Consider the following 19,393-nt stretch of genomic DNA (forward strand, 5'->3'; position numbering starts at 1 on the left):
GGAGAAGCAGCACGGCCTAGTGGAAAGAGCCTGGGAGTCGGAAGGACTCGGGGTCTAATCCCAGCTCCGCCACTTGCCTGCTGAGTGAGATCGTGGGCAAGTCGCTGCCTTCTCCGTGCCTCGCTCTCCTTGTCTGTAAGATGGGAATCGATAATAATGTTGGTATCTGTTAAGCGCTCACCACGTGCAGCACCGTTCTAAGCGCTGGGGGAGATACAGGGTCATCAGGTTGTCTCGTGTGAGGCTCACAGACTTCATCCCCATTTTGCAGATGAGGTAACTGAGGCACAGAGCAGGGAAGTGACTTGCCCACAGTCACCCGGCTGACAAGTGGCGGAGCTGGGATTCGAGCTCATGACCTCGGACTCCCAAGCCCGGGCTCTTTTCACCGAGCCACAGTGAAGACTTCAGAATTAATTAAGAATTAATTAAGAATTAAGACTGTGAGCCCCACGTGGGACAGGGACTGTGTCCGACCCAATTATCTTGTATCTACCCCAGCGCTTAGTCCAGTACCCGGCATATAATAAGCACTTAAATAACACAATTATTATATACATAAATGCCATATATATATCAGCACTTCTCTTATGCTGAGCACTTGTGCAAATCAAAATACCACCGACCTCTTATACCATAATGAGTTCGGCCATCCCGTTAGAAGCATAAAAGGAAAAATAAGCATCTCAGTCAATGTTTTACATGCCACCCCGGGTAAGAAGGGCATAAAATATTAGTATGCGCATGGCCTAGTGGCTAGAGCCCGGGCCTGGGAGTCAGAAGGTCACGGGTTCTAATCCAGGTTCCGCCACTTGTCTGCTGGGTGACCCCGGGCAGGTCCCTTCACTTCTCTGGGCCTCGGTTATCTCGCCGGGAAAACGGGGCGGGCAACCGTGGGCCCCGCGTGACGCGGGGACTGCGTCCAACCCGATCCGCTCGCATCCGCCCCAGCATCTGGTACAGCGTCCGGCACGTGGTAAACACTTAAACAGCATAACCGTTGACCGGTACATAATTACGTGCACCCGAATTTATAGTTGGCGACTGAAGTCGAGAAAAAATGAAGACACGGACCGGACGGCCGGGAAGTCGGTTTTTCATCTCTCCTGCATCCCTGGGTGCGGTTGTTCTGTTTTCTTTTTAATGCCATATGCTGGCGGCTGAGACCCGTTAAGAGGAGAAGAGTTGGTTTCTTTTAAGGCCGAAGAAGAGTCTCAATTGAGGGGGTGAGGGTGGACCACGGTGAAAAACTGCAGTTCAGAGACACCCGTTGCCTCTCTTCAACCAGGACCTGGGTTCTGTTCTCGCCTCCACCCCGGCCCCGCCCTGTGCCCTCGGGTAAGTCACTCAACCATTCCGGGCCTCGGTTGCCGCGGGTGCAGAACGGGCACGACGGAGCGATTGATTCTCCCCGCCTCTCGGACGGTGAACCCCCGTGTGGAACAGGGGCTGCGTCTGACCTGTTTCCCCTCAATCTAGCGTAGAGTTTAGCGCTGCTCTTCAAGAAAGGAAAGCCTGATTTCAGAAAACTTACGGCGCTTGGGTTACCGGCCTCTCACAGGCATCCTGAGCACCGTCTCCCACGCAATTAAGCAAACTTAAATCCACAGCCTTGGGAGTGAACCTCCCCCGGCCCAGGGGCTGAAACTAGGGCCGGCCAGAGTTGTCCCGGGAAAAGGCGAAATCCTCATCACCTCTTACCCGGATTTCGCTTTCATAATCGCAGCGCGGATAGCCGTTAAGAGCTTACCCTGTGCCAAGCTCTGTACTGAGCGCTGGGGCAGATGCAAGATAACCGGGTCCCACGTGGGGTTCGCGGTGTAAACCGGAAAGAGAACGGGTGCGGAATCCCCATTTTACAGATGAGGGAACTGAGGGTCGGAGAAGTTAAGCGACGTGCCTAAGATCGCCCAGCAGAGCCGGATTAGAATCCAGATCCTCCGACTCCCCGGCCCGGGCTCTCTCTCTACTAGGCCACGCTGCCTCTTGAGGAGCTCTTCGTTTCAAAGCTCATCCACTGGAGGAAAAGGGACGTTTGCAACGAAGATCCAACCGGTTGGAAAACGTGCTCCGGGCATAAGCATCTTCCACCCCCACTGCATAATCCATGGGTTTTGGCCGTTTGACAAACAATATAAAAAGGGACTAATCGAGTCCGCCACACCGGAAAGCCACTCCAAGCCATTACAGGCCTGAAGGCGTCGGAGTCTTTAAAAATGCTAAACCCGAAGCCGGGTCTGATGCTCTTCTAGACCGGGGGCCCGTCGTCGGGTAGGGATTGTCTCTTTCTGCTGCCGAATTGTACTTTCCAAGCGCCTAGGACAGTGCTCCGCGCAGGGTGAGCGCTCCATAAATACCGCCGAATGAAAAGATGGGAAGTCCGAGTCTCCTCTCCTACGACGAAACCCGATTTCGCAAGGTTGCGAAGCAATCAACTAATGGGAGCTAGGCTGAAACTTGACATAATTCAAAGTTCTCGTTCGCCTCTTACCCCGAAGAGTGATGAATGGTGGGTACGAGCTCGGTTCGGTTGGCGATTTACATAATTTGCAACGTTAGACTAAAGCCTTTTTTTTTTTTTTTTTTTTTTAAGCAACCGCCGGAGGAAAACCGCCGCCGCCGCTTCATTACGGGAAGAGTCGCGGCGGCCATTAGAGGAGCGCGGGGAACGCGGTTTCCTGCCTCCGCTGTACTCTACTCCCCGGGGCGCTTAGTACAGTAAGCGGCGCTCAATAAAAAGCACCGATGACGACGACGATGAAGAAAACCGCCCCTGTACGAGCCGACGAGGCCTCTCACGAGCAGGGATTACGTCCAACGATAACGATAACGTTGGTGTTCGTCAAGCGCCTCCTATGTGCCGAGCACCGTTCTAAGCGCCGGGGGGAGATACGGGGCCATCGGGTCGTCCCGCGTGAGGCTCACGGTCGATCCCCGATTTACAGATGAGGTCACTGAGGCACAGAGAAGTGACTCGCCCACGGTCACACGGCTGACGAGTGGCAGGGCCGGGATTCGAACTCATGACTTCTGACTCCCAAGCCCGGGCTCTTTCCACTGAGCCGCGCTGCTTCTCCAGTATCTTCCCAAACCCCCGTGGTCTCGGCCAACCGGGGCCACTCAGTCGACACCCCCGACTCATCGCTCGTATTTACTTGGGCGCCGACTGTGTGCAAAGCTCCGCGTTAAGCGCTCGGGAGAGTACGATATGAAAAAGAGACACGCTCCCGCCCGCAACGAGCTCACGGTCTAGAAGGGGAAATGGACGTTAATATTCACAGATAAACAGACGACGGATATGTACGTATGTGCTGTGGGTCGGGAGGGAGGATGAGCCAAGGAACAGGTCAGGGCGACGCAGACGGGAGCGGGAGGAGAGGACGGCGCAGTCAGGGAAGGCTTCTCGGAGGAGATGGGCCTTCAACAGGGCTTTGAAGTGGGGGAGGACATTTATCTGTCTGGAAGCAGCGCGGCTCAGCGGAAAGAGCCCGGGCCCGGGAGTCGGAGGTGGTGGGTTCGATTCCCGGCTCTGCCGCCCGTCAGCTGGGTGACCGTGGGCGAGTCGCTTCACTTCTCTGGGCCTCGGTTCCCTCATCTGGAAAACGGGGATTAACCGCGAGCCTCCCGTGGGACGACCCGATGACCCTGTATCCACCCCGGCGCTTAGAACGGTGCTCTGCACGTAGTGAGCGCTTAACGGATACCAACATTGTTCTTAAGGGTATTATCGAGAAGCAGTGTGGCTCAGCGGCAAGAGCCCGGGCCCGGGAGTCGGAGGTCGTGGGTTCGATTCCCGGCTCCGCCACTTGTCAGCCGGGTGACCGTGGGCGAGCCGCTTCACTTCCCTGGGCCTCGGTTACCTCATCTGGAAAACGGGGATGAAGACCGTGAGCCTCACGGGGGACGACCCGATGACCCCGTATCTCCCCCCGGCGCTTAGAACGGTGCTCAAGCGCTTAACAAATACCAACATTATTATTATTATTACCCCAGTGCCTGGCACGCAGCGCTTAAATACCACCGGTATCATTATTATACGAGGAGGGAGGGCGCTCCAGGCCAGAAGCAGGGCGTGGGCGAGCGGTCGGCGGCGAGCCAGACGAGATTGCCGACGAGGAGGGCGAGCTGAGCAGCCTCCTCGAAGTTCTTTCGCCTCTCGCGAACACGAAAATCCCCCAGACGCGACAGTCGCAGAAGCCCGGGGGGGGAAGCGCTGCCCTCTGGTTAGCTCACGGGCCCGACGAGAAGCAACCCCAGCAGGTCCCGTCCACTTCGCCCGCTCCCCGACGGCGAACCAGATCTCTCGGCACATAACCGCGCTCTCTAAAACCGCTGAGAAAGGGCCGCCCTGAACCCCGAGCCCCAGTACGCTCGGCGACGTCCGCTCGGCCCTGCGCCTTGCCAGTACGGGTTCTGCCGCGGCCCCCTGGGAGCGAGGCTGAGAGGGGAAGAGAGGAGGGAGGAGGGGCGAAAATCAGAGCCCAGACCCCCTCCCCTCTACCGACGGCTCCCGTCCCTCCGGCCAAGAGCCTGAACGATCATCCGGCGCGAGCCCCGACGCATATTCCATCGGTACCTTTGGCTCCGGATCCGAAACCTCGCCGGTACTTGGCTCGTCCGCAAAGGCTTCGTCGTCGAAAAGGCGCCGACAGCAGACCAGAGTGAAGGGCGGGGGCACCTCTTTCAGAAAGGAAACCGCTTCTCGACGCGATCTTCCGTAGAGCTGCACTCCGTTTACCTGGGCGGGAAAGGGGAAACGGTTCCGGGTCAGACCAAGGGGGATCGATCGGGCCCCGGGGTAAAAGGGAACAAATGAAAACGTGCCCTCCGTCACCTGAAATCCTCCCAAGGAAACAGCCCGTTCGCCTCCCGGCAGCGACCGGGGGCCTCAATCCGCTGAAATCATTTTAAGGCAGCGGGAGGGAAACGGCTGACGAGCCCGTCCGATTCCCAGAAATTAGGGAATCTGGTAGCGTTCTTTAATGAAAAGTAGGGAATTCGATGGTATTTCCTGAGCGCTTACTGTGCGCGGAGCACCGCGCTTCGCACACACTAAGCGCCGGATAGATACGACTGAACGGATCGAACCGACGGCCGCACCGGGGAACGAAAGCTTTCTCCACTTCCTTATGGCTCAACCTTAAAAGCAGAGTCCTTCCGTTGTCCTGCTTTGCCGGTTAGGGGCCTGAGACAACTAACAGAGAAGCGGCGCGGCGCGGCGGAAAGAGCGCGGGCTTGGGAGTCCGAGGCGGTGGGTTCGAATCCCGGCTCTGCCACTCGGCAGCCGGGTGACCGTGGGCGAGGCGCTTCACTTCTCTGGGCCCCAGTGACCTCGTCTGTAAAATGGGGATGAAGACCGTGAGCCTCGCGTGGGACAACCCGATAATAATAACGTTATTTGTTAAGCGCTTACTACGTGCCGAGCACTGTTCTAAGCGCTGGGGTAGACGCAGGGTAACCAGGTTGTCTCACGTGAGGCTCGCAGATAATCCCCATTTTACGGATGAGGTCCCTGAGGCACAGAGCGGTGAAGTGACTCGCCCACGGTCACCCAGCTGACAAGCGGCAGAGCCGGGAGTCGAACTCATGACCTCCGGCTCTGAAGCCCAGGCTCGTTCCACTGAGCCACGCTGCTTCCCCGATGACCCCGTATCTCCCCCAGCGCTTAGAACAGTGCTCTGCACGTAGTGAGTGCTTAACAGATACCAACGTGATTGTTATTATTATTATTATTAATGACCACAAAAGGCAAGACTGAGCGCCCAAATCGAGCACCTTGGGGGCCACAGATGGCTAAGGATGCCCTCGTCGTGGGCGGGGCACGTGTCTACCAACTCCGTCCTACGGTACTCATCCAAGAGCTCTGTCAGCGCTCGGCCAACGGCGAGCGCTCGAGACCCCGACTGCGGCAGCGCGGCTCGGCGGAAAGAGCCCGGGCTTGGGAATCGGCGGTCGTGGGTTCTAACCCCGGCTCCGCCGCTCGTCGGCCGTGTGACCGTGGGCAAGTCACCCCGCTTCTCTGGGCCTCGGTTACCTCATCCGGAAAACGGGGATTAGGGCTCTGAGCCCCACGTGGGACAGCCTGATTAACTCCATCTACCCCGGCGCTTAGAACAGTGCTCGGCACAAAGTAAGCGCTTAACGAATCCCATCGTCACCAACCCCTTTCCCTCACGGACAGCGGACGAGTACTATCTGGACGGCGGGTGGCTGGATGTCCTGTTACGACACACAGCAAAGAGAATACGGCAATGTAAATGACAGGATTCTGTGTACGTTATTTCCAAAAATTCAGAGCGGAGCAAAACGACCGAGCGAGTGGATCCTGAGGGGCTACGCGGTATTTCCCCTTCGAGTCGAGGAGCGCATTTCTTTACATAGTGCCCCGGCAATTAAGCAAAACATTTTGACAAGTTAAACCTTCTCGTCCCATAAGTCCTAACCGTTGAGAGATGAGGGACGACTTCGAGGCCATTCCTAATGCGTTCTACGGCCACAGATGGTCCGCTCGCTCAAAGTGGCTTGCGGCAATTCTAAATATTTTTGAGCAACTGGAAAACACGGAGCCTTTCATTTCCTTTCATTCATAAACCTCGTCCCGGGAAGAGAGGGCTCGGCAATTCACCCGGAGTCCACGGGGCTCCATTTGGTCGCCGTACTCTTAGGCCGAAGGATACGCCCCTCGGTGCCCGGGACGTGACGATGTCGGTATCTGTTAGGCGCTCGCTACGTGCCGAGCGCCGTGTGTTCTAAGCGCTGGGGTAGACACGGGGGAATCAGGTCGTCCCACGTGGGGCTCGCGGCCTTCATCCCCGTTCTACAGATGAGGTAACTGAGGCACAGAGAAGCGAAGCGACTGGCCCAAAGTCACACAGCTGACGAGCGGCCGAGCCGGGATTCGAACCCACGAACTCTGACTCCGAAGCCCGTGCTCCTTCCGCTGAGCCACGCCGCCGTGGTGGGCGCCTCACGAATACCGCAGAGAAAGAAGAAAACGTCGACCCGTCGGTGAGCGCGGAGCTTGGGACAGGTGAGAAGCAGCGTGGCCCAGTGGATAGAGCCCGGGCCTGGGAGTCGGAGGGTCAGGGGTTCTAATCCCGGCTCCACCGCCTGTCTGCGGTGTGACCCTGGGCCAGTCGCTTCACTTCTCCGTACCTCAGTTCCCTCATCTGTATAACGGGGATTGAGACAGTGAGCCCCAAGTGGGACAGAGACTGCGCCCGACCCGATTTGCCTGTATCCGCCCCGGCGCTTAGTACGGTGCCCGGAACGTAGTCGGCGCTTAACGAACGCCACCGTTATCATTATTATTACGAAGGGGGCGAGACAGACGCTTGCCTGCGTTCCCCGCCTTCGGGTAACTTACGAGCCCAATGGGAGGGCGGACCAAATCTTTACAAATATCGTTCACGGGAACAAAGGAGAAGTACTTGGAGAATATCTCAGCGGACTAGCGGATTGAGTCCTTGGAATCACAAAAGAAAATCCCCACAAAAATATACATACCGATCGATGGTATTTATTGAACGCTCAATGTGTGTCGAGCACTGTACGGGGAGAGCCCAGTATAAGTGGAGCACGTGGACACATTCCCTTCTCACGCTGAGCACGCCATATGAATTAATGTTGGCATTTGTTAAGCGCTTACTACGTGCAGAGCACCGTTGTAAGCGCTGGGGTAGACGCAGGGGAATCGGGTCGTCCCGCGTGGGGCTCGCCGTCTTAATCCCCATTTTCCAGATGAGGGAACCGAGGCCCAGAGAAGCGAAGTGACTCGCCCACGGTCACGCAGCTGACGAGGGCCGGGGCCGGGATTCGAACCCATGACCTCGGACTCCAAAGCTCACGCTCCTGCCGCTGAGCCACGCTGCTTCTCCTCTATACATACACCTACAAACAGATACATCTATACGTATACGTACACAGATGTAGATATATATACACGTGTGGAGGATGGTGTGAATTATTCAGGGAAGAGTTCCCCCGAAAGCTGCTTGTGGTCTTGAGGAAACATGGCGACTAGTAAGTCAAGTAATAATGACTGTGCCATTTATTAAGGGCGGGCCTGGGAGGCCGAAGGTCATGGGTTCTAATCCCGGCTCCGCCGCTTGTCTGCTGCGCGGCCTTGGGCAAGTCACTTCACTTCTCTGGGCCTCAGTTCCCTCATCTGTAAAATGGGGATTAAGACGGTGAGCCCCACGTGGGACGACCCGATTCCCCTGCGTCTACCCCAGCGCTTACAACGGTGCTCTGCACGTTAGCAAGCGCTTAACAAATACCAAGATTATTAAGCACTGGGGTGGATACGAGCAAAACAGGTTGGACGCAGTCCTCGTCCTAAAAGGGGCTCCCGATCTTAATCCCCATTTTACAGATGAGGTCCCTGAGGCCCAGAGAAGTGAAGCGACTTGCCCAAGGTTACGCAGCAGACAAGTGGCAGGGCCCACATTAGAACCCGTGACCATACTGGATCTGGGATCCCGCTTCTGCGACTTGTCTGCTGTGTGACCTTACCAAGCCCCGCCATTTCTCTGCGCCCCAGTTTCCTCATCTGTAAAACAGGCATCTGCTACCTGTTCCCTCTCCTTTATCATTAATTATTACGCTATTTATTAAGCGCGACGTTCCAAGCACTGTTCGGAGCACCGGGGGAGATACGAGGTAATCAGGTCACGTGGGGCTCGCGGTCTTCATCTCCATTTTACCGATTTACAGAGGTAACTGGGGCCCAGAGAAGTTAAGCGGCTTGCCCGAGGTCACACAGCAGATAAGTGGCGGAGCTGGGATTCGAACCCGCGTCCTCTGACTCCCAACCCCGGGCTCTCTCCACTAAGCCACGCCGCGTCTCTACGTGAGCCTCTTTGGGAAAGGGCCTGTGTCGGTCCCGATTACCTTGTATGTTTCCCAGGGTTCAGTGTGGTCTTCAGCATGGGGTATGCGCTTAAATTCCACAATTATTATTATTATTATCATTATTAGCTTACATCGAGTGCCCTGGCCTGTTTTTAAAACTCTCCGCCACCCAGAGACCCCCTCAGCATCAGGAAGGCAGCCCGTTAATCACTGCCATCGGAGTCAGCGAGGTTCAAAACTCCAAAAAGAAATCCACCGCCCCGACCCGGCCATCGCTGGCCCGGGCGGGGAGCCGGTGGGGAGAGGTGGACGATGATAATAATAATGATGATGTTGGTATCTATTAAGCGCTTACGAGGTGCCGAGCACCGTCCTGAGCACTGGGGGGAGATACGGGGTCATCGGGTCGTCCCACGTGAGGCTCACGGTTAATCCCCGCTTTACAGATGAGGGAACCGAGGCCCGGAGAAGCGAAGTGCTTCGCCCACGGTCACGCGGCTGAGAAGTGGCGGAGCCGGGATTCGAACCCACGGCGCATCAACCTTCCCCGCGGACTCGGGGCCGGAGGCGAGGGGGCGGGAGCCCGGAAGCAGACGGAAGGTCCACCCGGCCCGCCGGCCGTGGACGGGAAAGGCTCGGACGCTGACGCCGTTCACGGCGGGGGGGGGGGGGGAATCGATCGGCGGCGCGGCCGGGGGAGCCCGGGCGGGGAAGGGGCTTCACCAAGGACCCTCTCCCGCAGAGAGGTTTGGCCGTCTTTTTCGTTTCCCCTCAACAGGTGATAAAAATCACATTTGTGTTTTATCTCCGTATACATTTAAATATTTATTTGGCTCATTATTTATTCATCCGAACTGTCTCCAATCGGTCGAGCAGCGCCCGGTAGAACTCCCGCTTGCTCCAGTTAAAGGGTCGGTCACATTTTCCATTACAAACGCCCATCCGAGGCGATTTATAACCGCTGTAAAAAAAATAAATAAATAAGTCTACGGCCGGGCTGAAAGTTGGCATAGGATTCCAGGCCTGAAGTATATTTGCGTTTCAGGTTTTAAGCCCGAGGAGTGTATTTAAAAATAATAACTAAAAGAAAGATAGTTCAAGTTCACCGGCCAAAGGGGCCCCACTTCGGGCCTCACGTAAAGTCAGTCGCAATTTATACAGCGGATCTGGCTGACGATACCAGGGTTGGTGGGGTTTTTTTTTTTTTTTTTTTAGGTGCCCAAGCCGAGTTATTTTTATTCAGTCGATTTTCGATTTTTCTTTTGATATCTGCGGTACGCCCAGAAACCATTTGCTTCGGGGAGCGAAATAAAAGAATCTGGGCTCTTCTCAAATTACTGCCAACTCTCGGGAATTTAGGGCTTCATTATTCAGGATGTCTCCGATTGGAAGCTCCTCGAGGACAGGCATTAAGGGCTGCTTCTTTATAGCTCAAATCAGCACCTGGCACGGGGACAAGTAATGACGACAACAATAATAACAACAACAGCATCTGTCAGGCGCTTGCTACGTGCCAGGCGCCGGGGTGGATGCAAGCAAATCGGGTTGGACGCGGTCCCCGTCCCAAGGGGGCTCACAGGTCTCACCCCCCATTTTACAGCTGAGGGAACTGAGGCGCAGAGGAGTGAAGCGACTTGCCCAAGGTCACACAGCAGACAGGCGGCAGAGCTGGGATTGGAACCCAGGACCCCCTGACTCCCAAGTCAGCGCTCCCGCCGCCGAGCGACGCCGCTCGGTGCTGAGTGAACATTCCGGAGGATGGCGGGGGATGAGCCACGTCTCTATTTCCTTCCTCGTCCGCTAATTCACAGAGAGCACCGCCGCTCGATTTTATCACTCGATCATATTTACCGAGCGCTTACCGTGTGCAGGGAACTGTGCTGGGCACTTGGGAGAGGACGACGATTTTACTACTTTTGAAATGCTTTGGGAGATAAATTTCCGGGGCAAAGAGATGGGATGGGAGCTGCTGCCTGACAGGGTTTGCCCAATTCTTTGCGATGTTCATTCATTCAATCCTATTTATTGAGCGCTTATTGCGTGGTGGTGTTCATTTATCCAGGCTAACCAGGTTATCATTATCCACGTTTTATAGAAGAAGAGCACAGGACCGGAGGTCGGGGGACCTGGATTCTGACCCTGACCCTGACACGTGCCCGCAGCCTGCCCCGGGGCAAGTCACTTACCCTCGCTGGGCTACAGTTTCCTTCTGGGTAAAATGGGTACATCGTACCTGGTCTTCTTCTACAAAGAAATCGTATCTCTTGAGCGTTATTTGGGTCAGGCACCGAAATGCATCAAACGTTGGGGTGGACACGGTCCCCGTTGCCACATGGGGTCGCAGTTCTTAATCCCCATTTTCCAGATGAGGGAACTGAGGCCAGAGAAGCGAAGCTGACCAGTCCAAAGTCACACAGCCGCAGAGTGGCGGGGCCGGGATTAGAACTCAACGACCTCCGACTCCCCAGCCCGGGCTTCTTTCCACTGGGCGGGGGGCCGTCTCTATCCGTTGCCGAACTGTCCGCTCCAAGCGCTCAGTACGGTGCTCCGCACAGAGTAAGCGCTCAGTGAATACTATTGAAACCAATGAATGAACTTCGCAGTGTGAGACAGTGTGGCCTAGCGCAGAGAGCAAGGTCCGGGGAGTCAGAGGGAACCTGGGCTCTAATCCCGGCCTTGCCACTTTTCCTGGTCTGTGACCCTGGGCGAGTCGCTTCCCTTCTCTGTGCCTCAGTCGCCTCAACTCCTCAATGGGGATCCGATGCCCGTTCTCCCCTCCACTCGAGACCGTGAGTCGCAGGCGGGGCAGGGACCGTGTCCCGCCTAAATGACCTCTACCCACGCCGGGGCTTCGGACGGCGTTTGACGCAGGGTAAGCGCTTAACGAATACCGCGAGATCAAACCGAGCCCCGTCCTAAGCGTCGGGGCTCCCACTCCGAGAGGGAGGGAGAACGGGCATCTGACCCTCACTTTACAGATGAGGAAACTGAGGCACGGGGCGGTGAAGTGACTTGCCCGAGGTCGCCCGGGGGGGGGGGGGGGCGGGGGCGGGGCGGGGCTCGGAACCCGGGTCACCCGACTAGGCCGCGCTGCTCCCGTGCGATGCCCGGAGACACTCTGCCCTCTAGACGGTAAAATGGCGGGGGGGGGGGGGGGATGGGGTCCGCTTAGGGATGGTGAGAAGCGGCGTGGCTCAGTGGAAAGGCCCGGGGCTTGGGAGTCCGGGGTCGTTGAGTTCGAATCCCGGCTCCGCCGCTGTCAGCGGCGTGCTGTGCGAGTCGCTTCACTTCTCCGTGTCCCAGTTACCTCCTCTGTGCTCGCCGAGGCCTCACGTGGGGCGACCCTGACGACCCCCGATCTCCCCAGCGCTTAGAACGGTGCTCGGCACGTAGTGGAGCGCTTAACGGAATACCGACGCCCCGGTCGTTACTGGGCGTTACCGTTCTTCTGTCCTCTCCCACGAGGTCAGCACAGTGCGCCGCGCAGAGCAAGCGCCCAGTCGAACGCACGGAGGGACGAAGAGCGAAAGCGGTCTTCCGGCGGCTTTTACTCCAGGAGCTCGTCTTCCGGGCGTAGGAGGTTGAGCGGGGCTTGCCCGGCCCCGTGGAAGCGAGGGATGAGATGTAATGATGCCCGTCGAAGGAATCCAGCTCCACTCCCAGCCTCAGCGTGTGAATGGGCAGGAGCTGCGGGAAGACGAGCGGAGCGGACGTTTGGAGAATTCCGAAGCCTCGAGCCAGCCGACCTCCCGTCCTCTGGAAAGGTTTTCGGGAGGTTTCTTTCCAGAGGAGAACCGGGCTCCTCCGCCTCGGGGAAACATTCCCCCAAGTGGAAAGGCTCCCTCAACGGCAAACGGACGCGACGGCCCGAGACGCGCGTCACGGATCGAACCGCCGGGGCCGACGGGTCGGGAAGTCGACGACCGGTTTAACGCGGTGCCCGACGTATAGAGAGCGCTTGAAGGATGCGTGAATAAGAGGCTCCCTTTCATCTGTGGCACCGGCTTTACGCGGGCACCGTACTGAACGTTGGGGGGAGGGATAACGATGATAATGTCGGTATCCGTTCAGCGCTTACTACGTGCAGGGCACTGTTCTAAGCGCTGGGGTAGATACGGGGCAATCGGCTGTCCCTCGTGAGGCTCCCGGTCTTCACCCCCATTTTACAGATGAGGTCACTGAGGCCCAGAGAAGCGAAGCGACTCGCCCACGGTCACCCAGCTGACGAGGGGGCAGAGCCGGGAGTCGAACCCACGACCTCTGACTCCCAAGCCCGGGCTCCCGCCACGGAGCCACGCCGCTTCCCAAGACACAAGCCGATGGGTCGGGCACAGTCCCCGGCTCACGTGGGGCTCGCGACTTGAATCGCCATCTTACAGACGAGGTCGCCGGGGCCCAGGGTAGCCAAGCGACTCGCCCAAGGTGGCTACAGCAGACCGGTTGGGGGTCGGGATTGGAACTCAGCTCCTTCGGACGCCCAGGCCTGCGCTCTGTCAACTGGACCACGCTGCCTCCCCTATAGTCATTCATTCGGCAGCATTTATCGAGCGCTTACCGTGTGCGGGGCACTGTCCTAAGTGCTCGGGCGAGCACAGTGCAGCAGTGAACGGACGCGTCCCCCGCCACAGTGAGCTTACAGGCCGGAGGAGGGGAGACAGACACGAATATAAATAAATCAAGGCCAGATAGGGATATAAGCGCTGGGGGGGAAGAACGACCGGCAGCGAGTCGGGGCGACGCGGAAGGGAGCGGGAAGGAGGAAAGGGGGCTTCGTCGGGGGAAGGCCTCTTGGAGGAGATGGGCCTCCGGTAAGGGCTTTGAAAAAGAGAGACGGTATTTGCCAAGCCCGTACTATGTGCCGAGCACCGTTCTAAGCGCTGGGGGGGCTACAAGGTAATCGGGCTGTCCCACTTGGGGCTCCCGGGTCTTCATCCCCATTTGACAGATGGGGACACCGAGGCCCGGGGAAGTGAAGCGACTGGACCGGGGTCACCGAGCTGACAGGCAGCGGGGCCGGGATCGGAACTCACGACCCTCTGGGTTCCCAAGCCCGGGCTCTTTCCGGAGAGTCACCGTCCGCGGGATCCGAGGGGAGCGCGTGCCAGGCCCAGAGGCCGGACCCGGGCGGGGGGTCGACGGCGAGACAGACGAGATGGACGGCCCAGGATCGCGCACGGAAACCACCGACCTGCCACGGCGTGGCCCGGGGGCGAGAGCCCCCGGGTACGTTTTTCCCGCTGCAGGCCGCCCGCCCGACCTGAGCTTATGGGCAGAGGTCAGAGAAAGAATCGGAGGGCTTTCCTGACCCCGGGGAGCTCACCTCTGACGAGAGACACATTAGATGGGCAAAGGAATAACGGAATCCACATATATCCCCGAGTGCTGAAGAGTCATTTTTGAGCTAGGAGGAGGCACGAGGGATTTCCTCTCCGGGCTGGAAATTATTTTAGGGCCCGCGGAAATGAAGGCCAACGCATTTCTCACTGAGGAGATTCAACGTTGCCAGAAGCGGGGGGGGGGGGGCGGGAAGAAAAGTAAAAATGTTGAAGAATACGGGACGCTTGAGAGACTTCTAAAGAGTAGCAACGATCCCTCGCGCGGCCAACGAACAGAATTCCAAAATCCTTGGTGGGCGGGCCCTCTCTCTCAGGGTGGGGGCCTTATTTCAATTACTTTTTCTACAAAGAGAGAGGCCTCGCCAATGTCATCACTGCCTTTGTGGACACTGTCAACTAGGTATAGCGTGCCCTTCCAGGAGGGTGTTGTATTGGAGAGGGCAGCGTGGCTCAGCGGAAAGAGCCCGGGCCCGGGAGTCGGAGGTCACGGGTTCGACTCCCCGCTCCGCCACTCGTCAGCTGCGTGACCTGCCGGGCCGAGTCGCTTCGCTTCTCTGGGCCTCGGTTCCCTCGTCTGGAAAATGGGATTAACTGGGAGCCTCACGTGGGCCGACCCGGTTACCCCGTATCTCCCCCGGCCCTTGAGAACGGCGCTCGGCACACAGTGAGCGCTTAACAAATACCAACGTTATTATTGTTGTTGTCCTGTACTCGCCCGAGTGTTCAGAACGGTGCTCTGCACACGGTAAAGGCTCAATAAATAAATCGAACCAATGAAACAGAGGACCGGATTCTGAAGTTCCATTAGGCCTATTTGATTTTGTTAATGAGGTGTCCGTCCCCTTGATTCTATTTATCGCGATTAAGTTGTCTTGTCTTCGGCCCGTCCGTCTCCCCCGGCTAGACGTGAGCCCGTCGATGGGCACGGATTGTCTCCGTTGCCAAACCGTCCATTCCAAGCGCTTAGTACAGCGCTCTGCACATAGTAAGCGCTCAATAAATACTACTGGATGAATGAATTAGCATTAATTGGGTGATTCGGAGGGTGCAATTTTAGAGTTTCGTTTTAGGAGAGCTCAAATTAACGATGACGACATGTGCATCTGTTAAGTGCCGGCTATGTGCCGAGCACCGTGCTGAGCGCTGGGGCCGATACAAGCAAATCGGGTTGGAGGCAGTCCCCGCCCCACGTGGGTTTGCAGTCTTTTCCTTGTATCTCCCCCAGTGCTCTAGAACGGTGCTTGGCACCTAGTAAGCCGCTTAACAGATACCATTCATTGTTATAAAAATAAAAATCAGAGGAGGAAGGAGGAAGATCAAAGGGTTTAAGGCTTCCCGAACCAGCAGGCCCAGGAGGGCGGTCGGGACACGCTCGGTGGACGAGGAAGGGCGGTGTCGGGGGGGAGGGCGGGTGGAAGGAAGGAAGGAAGGGAAGAAAGAAAGGGAAAAAGGCCACCGGGGAATGACCGCATCACGAAGGTCCCTATCCGTTATTCATTTATCTGTATTAATGTCGGTCCCCCCTTCGAGGCCGTAAGCCCGGTGTGTGGGTTAGCGATGTGTCCACCGGTTCGTTCATTCATTCACAGCACTGTACTAAGCGCTTGGAAAGTACACGTGGCAACCAATAGAGACGATTCCTACCCCACAGCGGGCTCACAGTCTAGAAGAGGGGAGACAGACAAAACGAAAAAGTAGACGGGCGTCGAGAGCGTCGATATAAACAGAATTATAGATATGTACACATCATGAATAGGCAGCCCAAGGAACCTAGGGCCCGGAGACGGGAGAGCCCGGGGCAGACGGCCCGGACGCGGGCGAGCCCAGGGGCAGACGGGCCCGGGGACTGGGAGGCCCAGGGGCGGTAGGGCCCGGAGACGGAGAGTCTGGGGGGGAGTGGGCCCGGACCGGGCGAGCTCAGGGGCAGACGGGGGCCTTGGAGGACGGGTGACCGGGGGCCGGCGGACCCAGAGACCGTAGAGCCCGGGGCGGGCGGGCCGGAGACGGGACGCCCGGGGCGGACGGGCCCGGCGACGGGGGCAGCCCAAGGGCAGGCGGGCCCGGAGACGGGAAGGCCCGGGGTAGAAAGGCCCGGAGATGGGCGGCCCCGGGGGCGGCGGGCCCGGAGACGGTGAGAACCGGGGCGGACGGCCCAGAGGTGGGAGAGTTCGGGGCGCACAGGTCCAGAGATGGGGCGATTCAGAGGCGGGCGGGCTCGGACCAGGGCGGACAGGCCCGGAGACGGGAAAGCCCGGGGCGGACGGGCCCGGAGACGGGAGAGCCGGGACGCACGGCCCGGAGCCGGGACGGGTCCGGGGCGGACGGCTCAGAGACGGGACGGTCCACAGGGCGGACAGGGCCGAGAGACAGACGGCCTCGAGACGGGCAGCCCCGGGGGCGGACGGCGAGACCGAGAAACCCAAATGGCAGAAAACCAGACTAGACTCCCCCGAGGGCAGGGACCGGTACCTCACCGGTAAAAAGGACCGGTTCCCGGCCAGCCCGGGGAAACCTCCACGGCGGGTCTGATCCGAGGCTCATCCCACACCACCCAATCTGACGGGGTATCTCCTTTGGGGAAAACACCTTCTTTCCCAAGGCGATTCTCCAGGAATTAGGTCATAGTACTGAAAAGTTTCAGCAGCTGGCAGTAACAGCTTTATACAGCGTCCTTCCAACAGGTAACCCCTTCTGCTTTGACAGAGGGGGAAAAAAAAACCCCCAGAATCATAACATACCTTGAATACTTCTGCCAGCTCAGCGTCGTCGGCGATCCGGGCCTCCAAAGTGGCAACCTAAACGAGACGCGGGGTGGAGACGTTCGGATCGCAAGCCGGCGTCGGGGAAACCCCGTTCCCGGCGGCGCTCGTTCGGTCGTACTGATGGAGCGCTTACCGCGTGCGGGGGGCCACTGGACCGAGCGCTTATCCGAAGAGGAACCGTAGCGAAGAGAGCCCGGAGGGAGAGGCGCGAGGACCGTGAGCCCCACTCGGGACGGGGACCGCGGCCGACCCGATCCGCTCCTATCCACCCCAGCGTTAGAACGGTGCCCGGCACACAGTGAGCGCTTAACAGATACATCACGATTATTAATTATTACTAGAGCACGGGCCTGGGAGTCGGGAGGGATCTAATCCCGGCCCCGCCACTTGTCTGCTGAGTGACCCCCGGGCAAGTCATTTCACTTCCTGAGCCTCCATTCCCTCATCTCCAAAATGGGGATTAAGACGTGAGCCCCGGGTGGGACAGGATGATCCTGTACCTACTCCAGCTCATGGCACAGCGCGATTAAATACCAAAATCATCGCCGTTATCACGGACAGCGTTTGTTGAGCGTCCACTGGGTCCTGGCCGCTATTCGAGCATCGAGGAAAATAGTCTATATTTCCCTGCCCGCAGAGAGTTTACACTCGAGTCGGGGGGGGGACAGCCACGAAGACACAACGGATTAATCAAAATAAACAGTGAAATGCCGTTACTGACGGACCCACTACGCCCCGGTTACTGCTCCGAGGACCAAGGGAGCAAATACCAGAAAGCGGCTCTCCCCGCCCGGATATCATCTCTTTCGTGGTATTCGTTAAGTGCTTAGCTATTTGCCGGACGCTGTACTGGGCACCGGGGTAGAGACTCACTGATCAAGTTGGGATTACACCACCGGATCGTGGTGCAATCCCCATTTTACGGATGAGATCACTGAGGCCCGAGAAGTGAAGTGCTACCGAGGCCCGTCTGCCTTGTTTCGTCGTCTGTCTCCCCGCTTCTGGACGGTGAGCCCGTCCGCCGGGTAGGGATCGCCTCTCTCGCTCGCCGGAACTGTACTTTCCCAGCGCTTTGTACGGTGCTCCGCACACGGTGAGCGCTCGACAGATACCACTGAACGGATGAACGAGAGCGACCCGCCCGAGGTCCCGCAAGCGCGGACGAGTGACGGAGCCGGGATTGGAACCCGGGTCCTCCTGACTCCCAGGGCCCGGGCTCTTTCCGCCTCATTCCACGCACCCAAGAAAAACGGTGCTACCGAGGGGTTAAGTCACCAAGCACGTGACCGACGCGGAAAAATAAAAACCCGGCGGATCCACCGTGGTTGGAATTAAAGCAGCCGTCCTCCGGAGCTGACTTCCCAAATTAATACCGAGAAGAGAAAGACCATTCGGATCCATCCTAATGTAATTAGAAATATCTCAACAACCGACGGGAATGGAGGTTCTGCCAGAGGAGAAATAGAGGAGTCTTTCGGGGAGCCGGGCAAGGGCGGAATGGTGCCGGGCGGGGGGGGGGGAGAAAAAAAATCTTCAAACATTTGAAGCCTCAGAAAGGGCACCGAGCTGATGGTTTTATTACAGACGCATTGGGTGGGACGGCCCGAATCCGTCCTGAATACGAAAGCCTGACTGTGGCCCTTCGAGGAGATTGATATCGAGGAACGCGATCATTCCTTGGCGCGACGATTCGAATAAATGGGTGCGAGGAAATCTAATGGGCTCTTAGCACCTAAAGTCGCACCTAACTTCAATCGCTTCCTTTCTTGTCTCCCAAATCCACCGGCTAATCATTCTTTCACCCTCCTCCTAATGCCGTGAGATTCTTCGGAGACACAGACCGACGTCCCCGGCCTTTTCTCCGGGTACGATAAAACAAACAGATCATAAAAGCAATCATAAAAACGCCAGCCGTTCTAAGTGGCTGATCTATGCTACAGATTTAAAAGCGAGGTTGAGTCCCTCCCACCCCCTTCTTTCTGCGCGAGTCGGAGATTTAAACCGCCCTGACGCGGACTGAACAAACACGTGTAACCGTAGCCCCGACTCCCATTTCATCCCTAACCGTTCTCACGGGGGGAGAAAAAAACCCAAGGAAAGCTCCCAAAACGCGACCGATTGTAATTTCCAATAGTCCGAGAAGAACAAACCGTTCTCTGAACCCCTCTGCTTCTGTGCAATTCGAACCTCAGGCGCCTTTAACGTGACTCCGTGGGCAAGTGTGTTTATGGAGGGATTAAAACATACCATTACTTCATAATCGGGTCCCAGCAGCTTCTCCCACTTGGATTTCAACTGGTTTTCCGGAGAGTCCGAGCTCCTTTCTAGGTATAAAATCGAACATTTAGAGAACCCCGAGCCAACGGGGCTCGCTCCGACGCTCCTCCGTAAAAGCCCAGACCGAACGGGGGGGAAAGGGGAACGAAAACACCGGGAGGGGAG

At 57.5% G+C, this 19,393-nt stretch overlaps 1 protein-coding gene across 11 annotated transcripts in view; it reads right to left on the minus strand.

The window, feature by feature from the left end:
• Window positions 1-19,393, minus strand: part of PATJ (PATJ crumbs cell polarity complex component) — a 224,080-nt gene that overhangs the window by 170,407 nt on the left and 34,280 nt on the right. For all 11 annotated transcript variants that reach the window (XM_029083120.2, XM_039914706.1, XM_029083123.2 and 8 more), the window contains 4 exons: window positions 19,199-19,275; window positions 16,929-16,984; window positions 12,406-12,542; window positions 4,577-4,740 (listed from right to left, as the gene is read on the minus strand). In XM_029083120.2, the coding sequence (XP_028938953.1) occupies window positions 4,577-4,740; window positions 12,406-12,542; window positions 16,929-16,984; window positions 19,199-19,275 (434 nt within the window). The remainder of the gene's footprint in view (window positions 1-4,576; window positions 4,741-12,405; window positions 12,543-16,928; window positions 16,985-19,198; window positions 19,276-19,393) is intronic.

Source organism: Ornithorhynchus anatinus, chromosome 18 (genome assembly GCF_004115215.2).
Source record: "Ornithorhynchus anatinus isolate Pmale09 chromosome 18, mOrnAna1.pri.v4, whole genome shotgun sequence".
NCBI classification, from domain to species: domain Eukaryota; kingdom Metazoa; phylum Chordata; class Mammalia; order Monotremata; family Ornithorhynchidae; genus Ornithorhynchus; species Ornithorhynchus anatinus.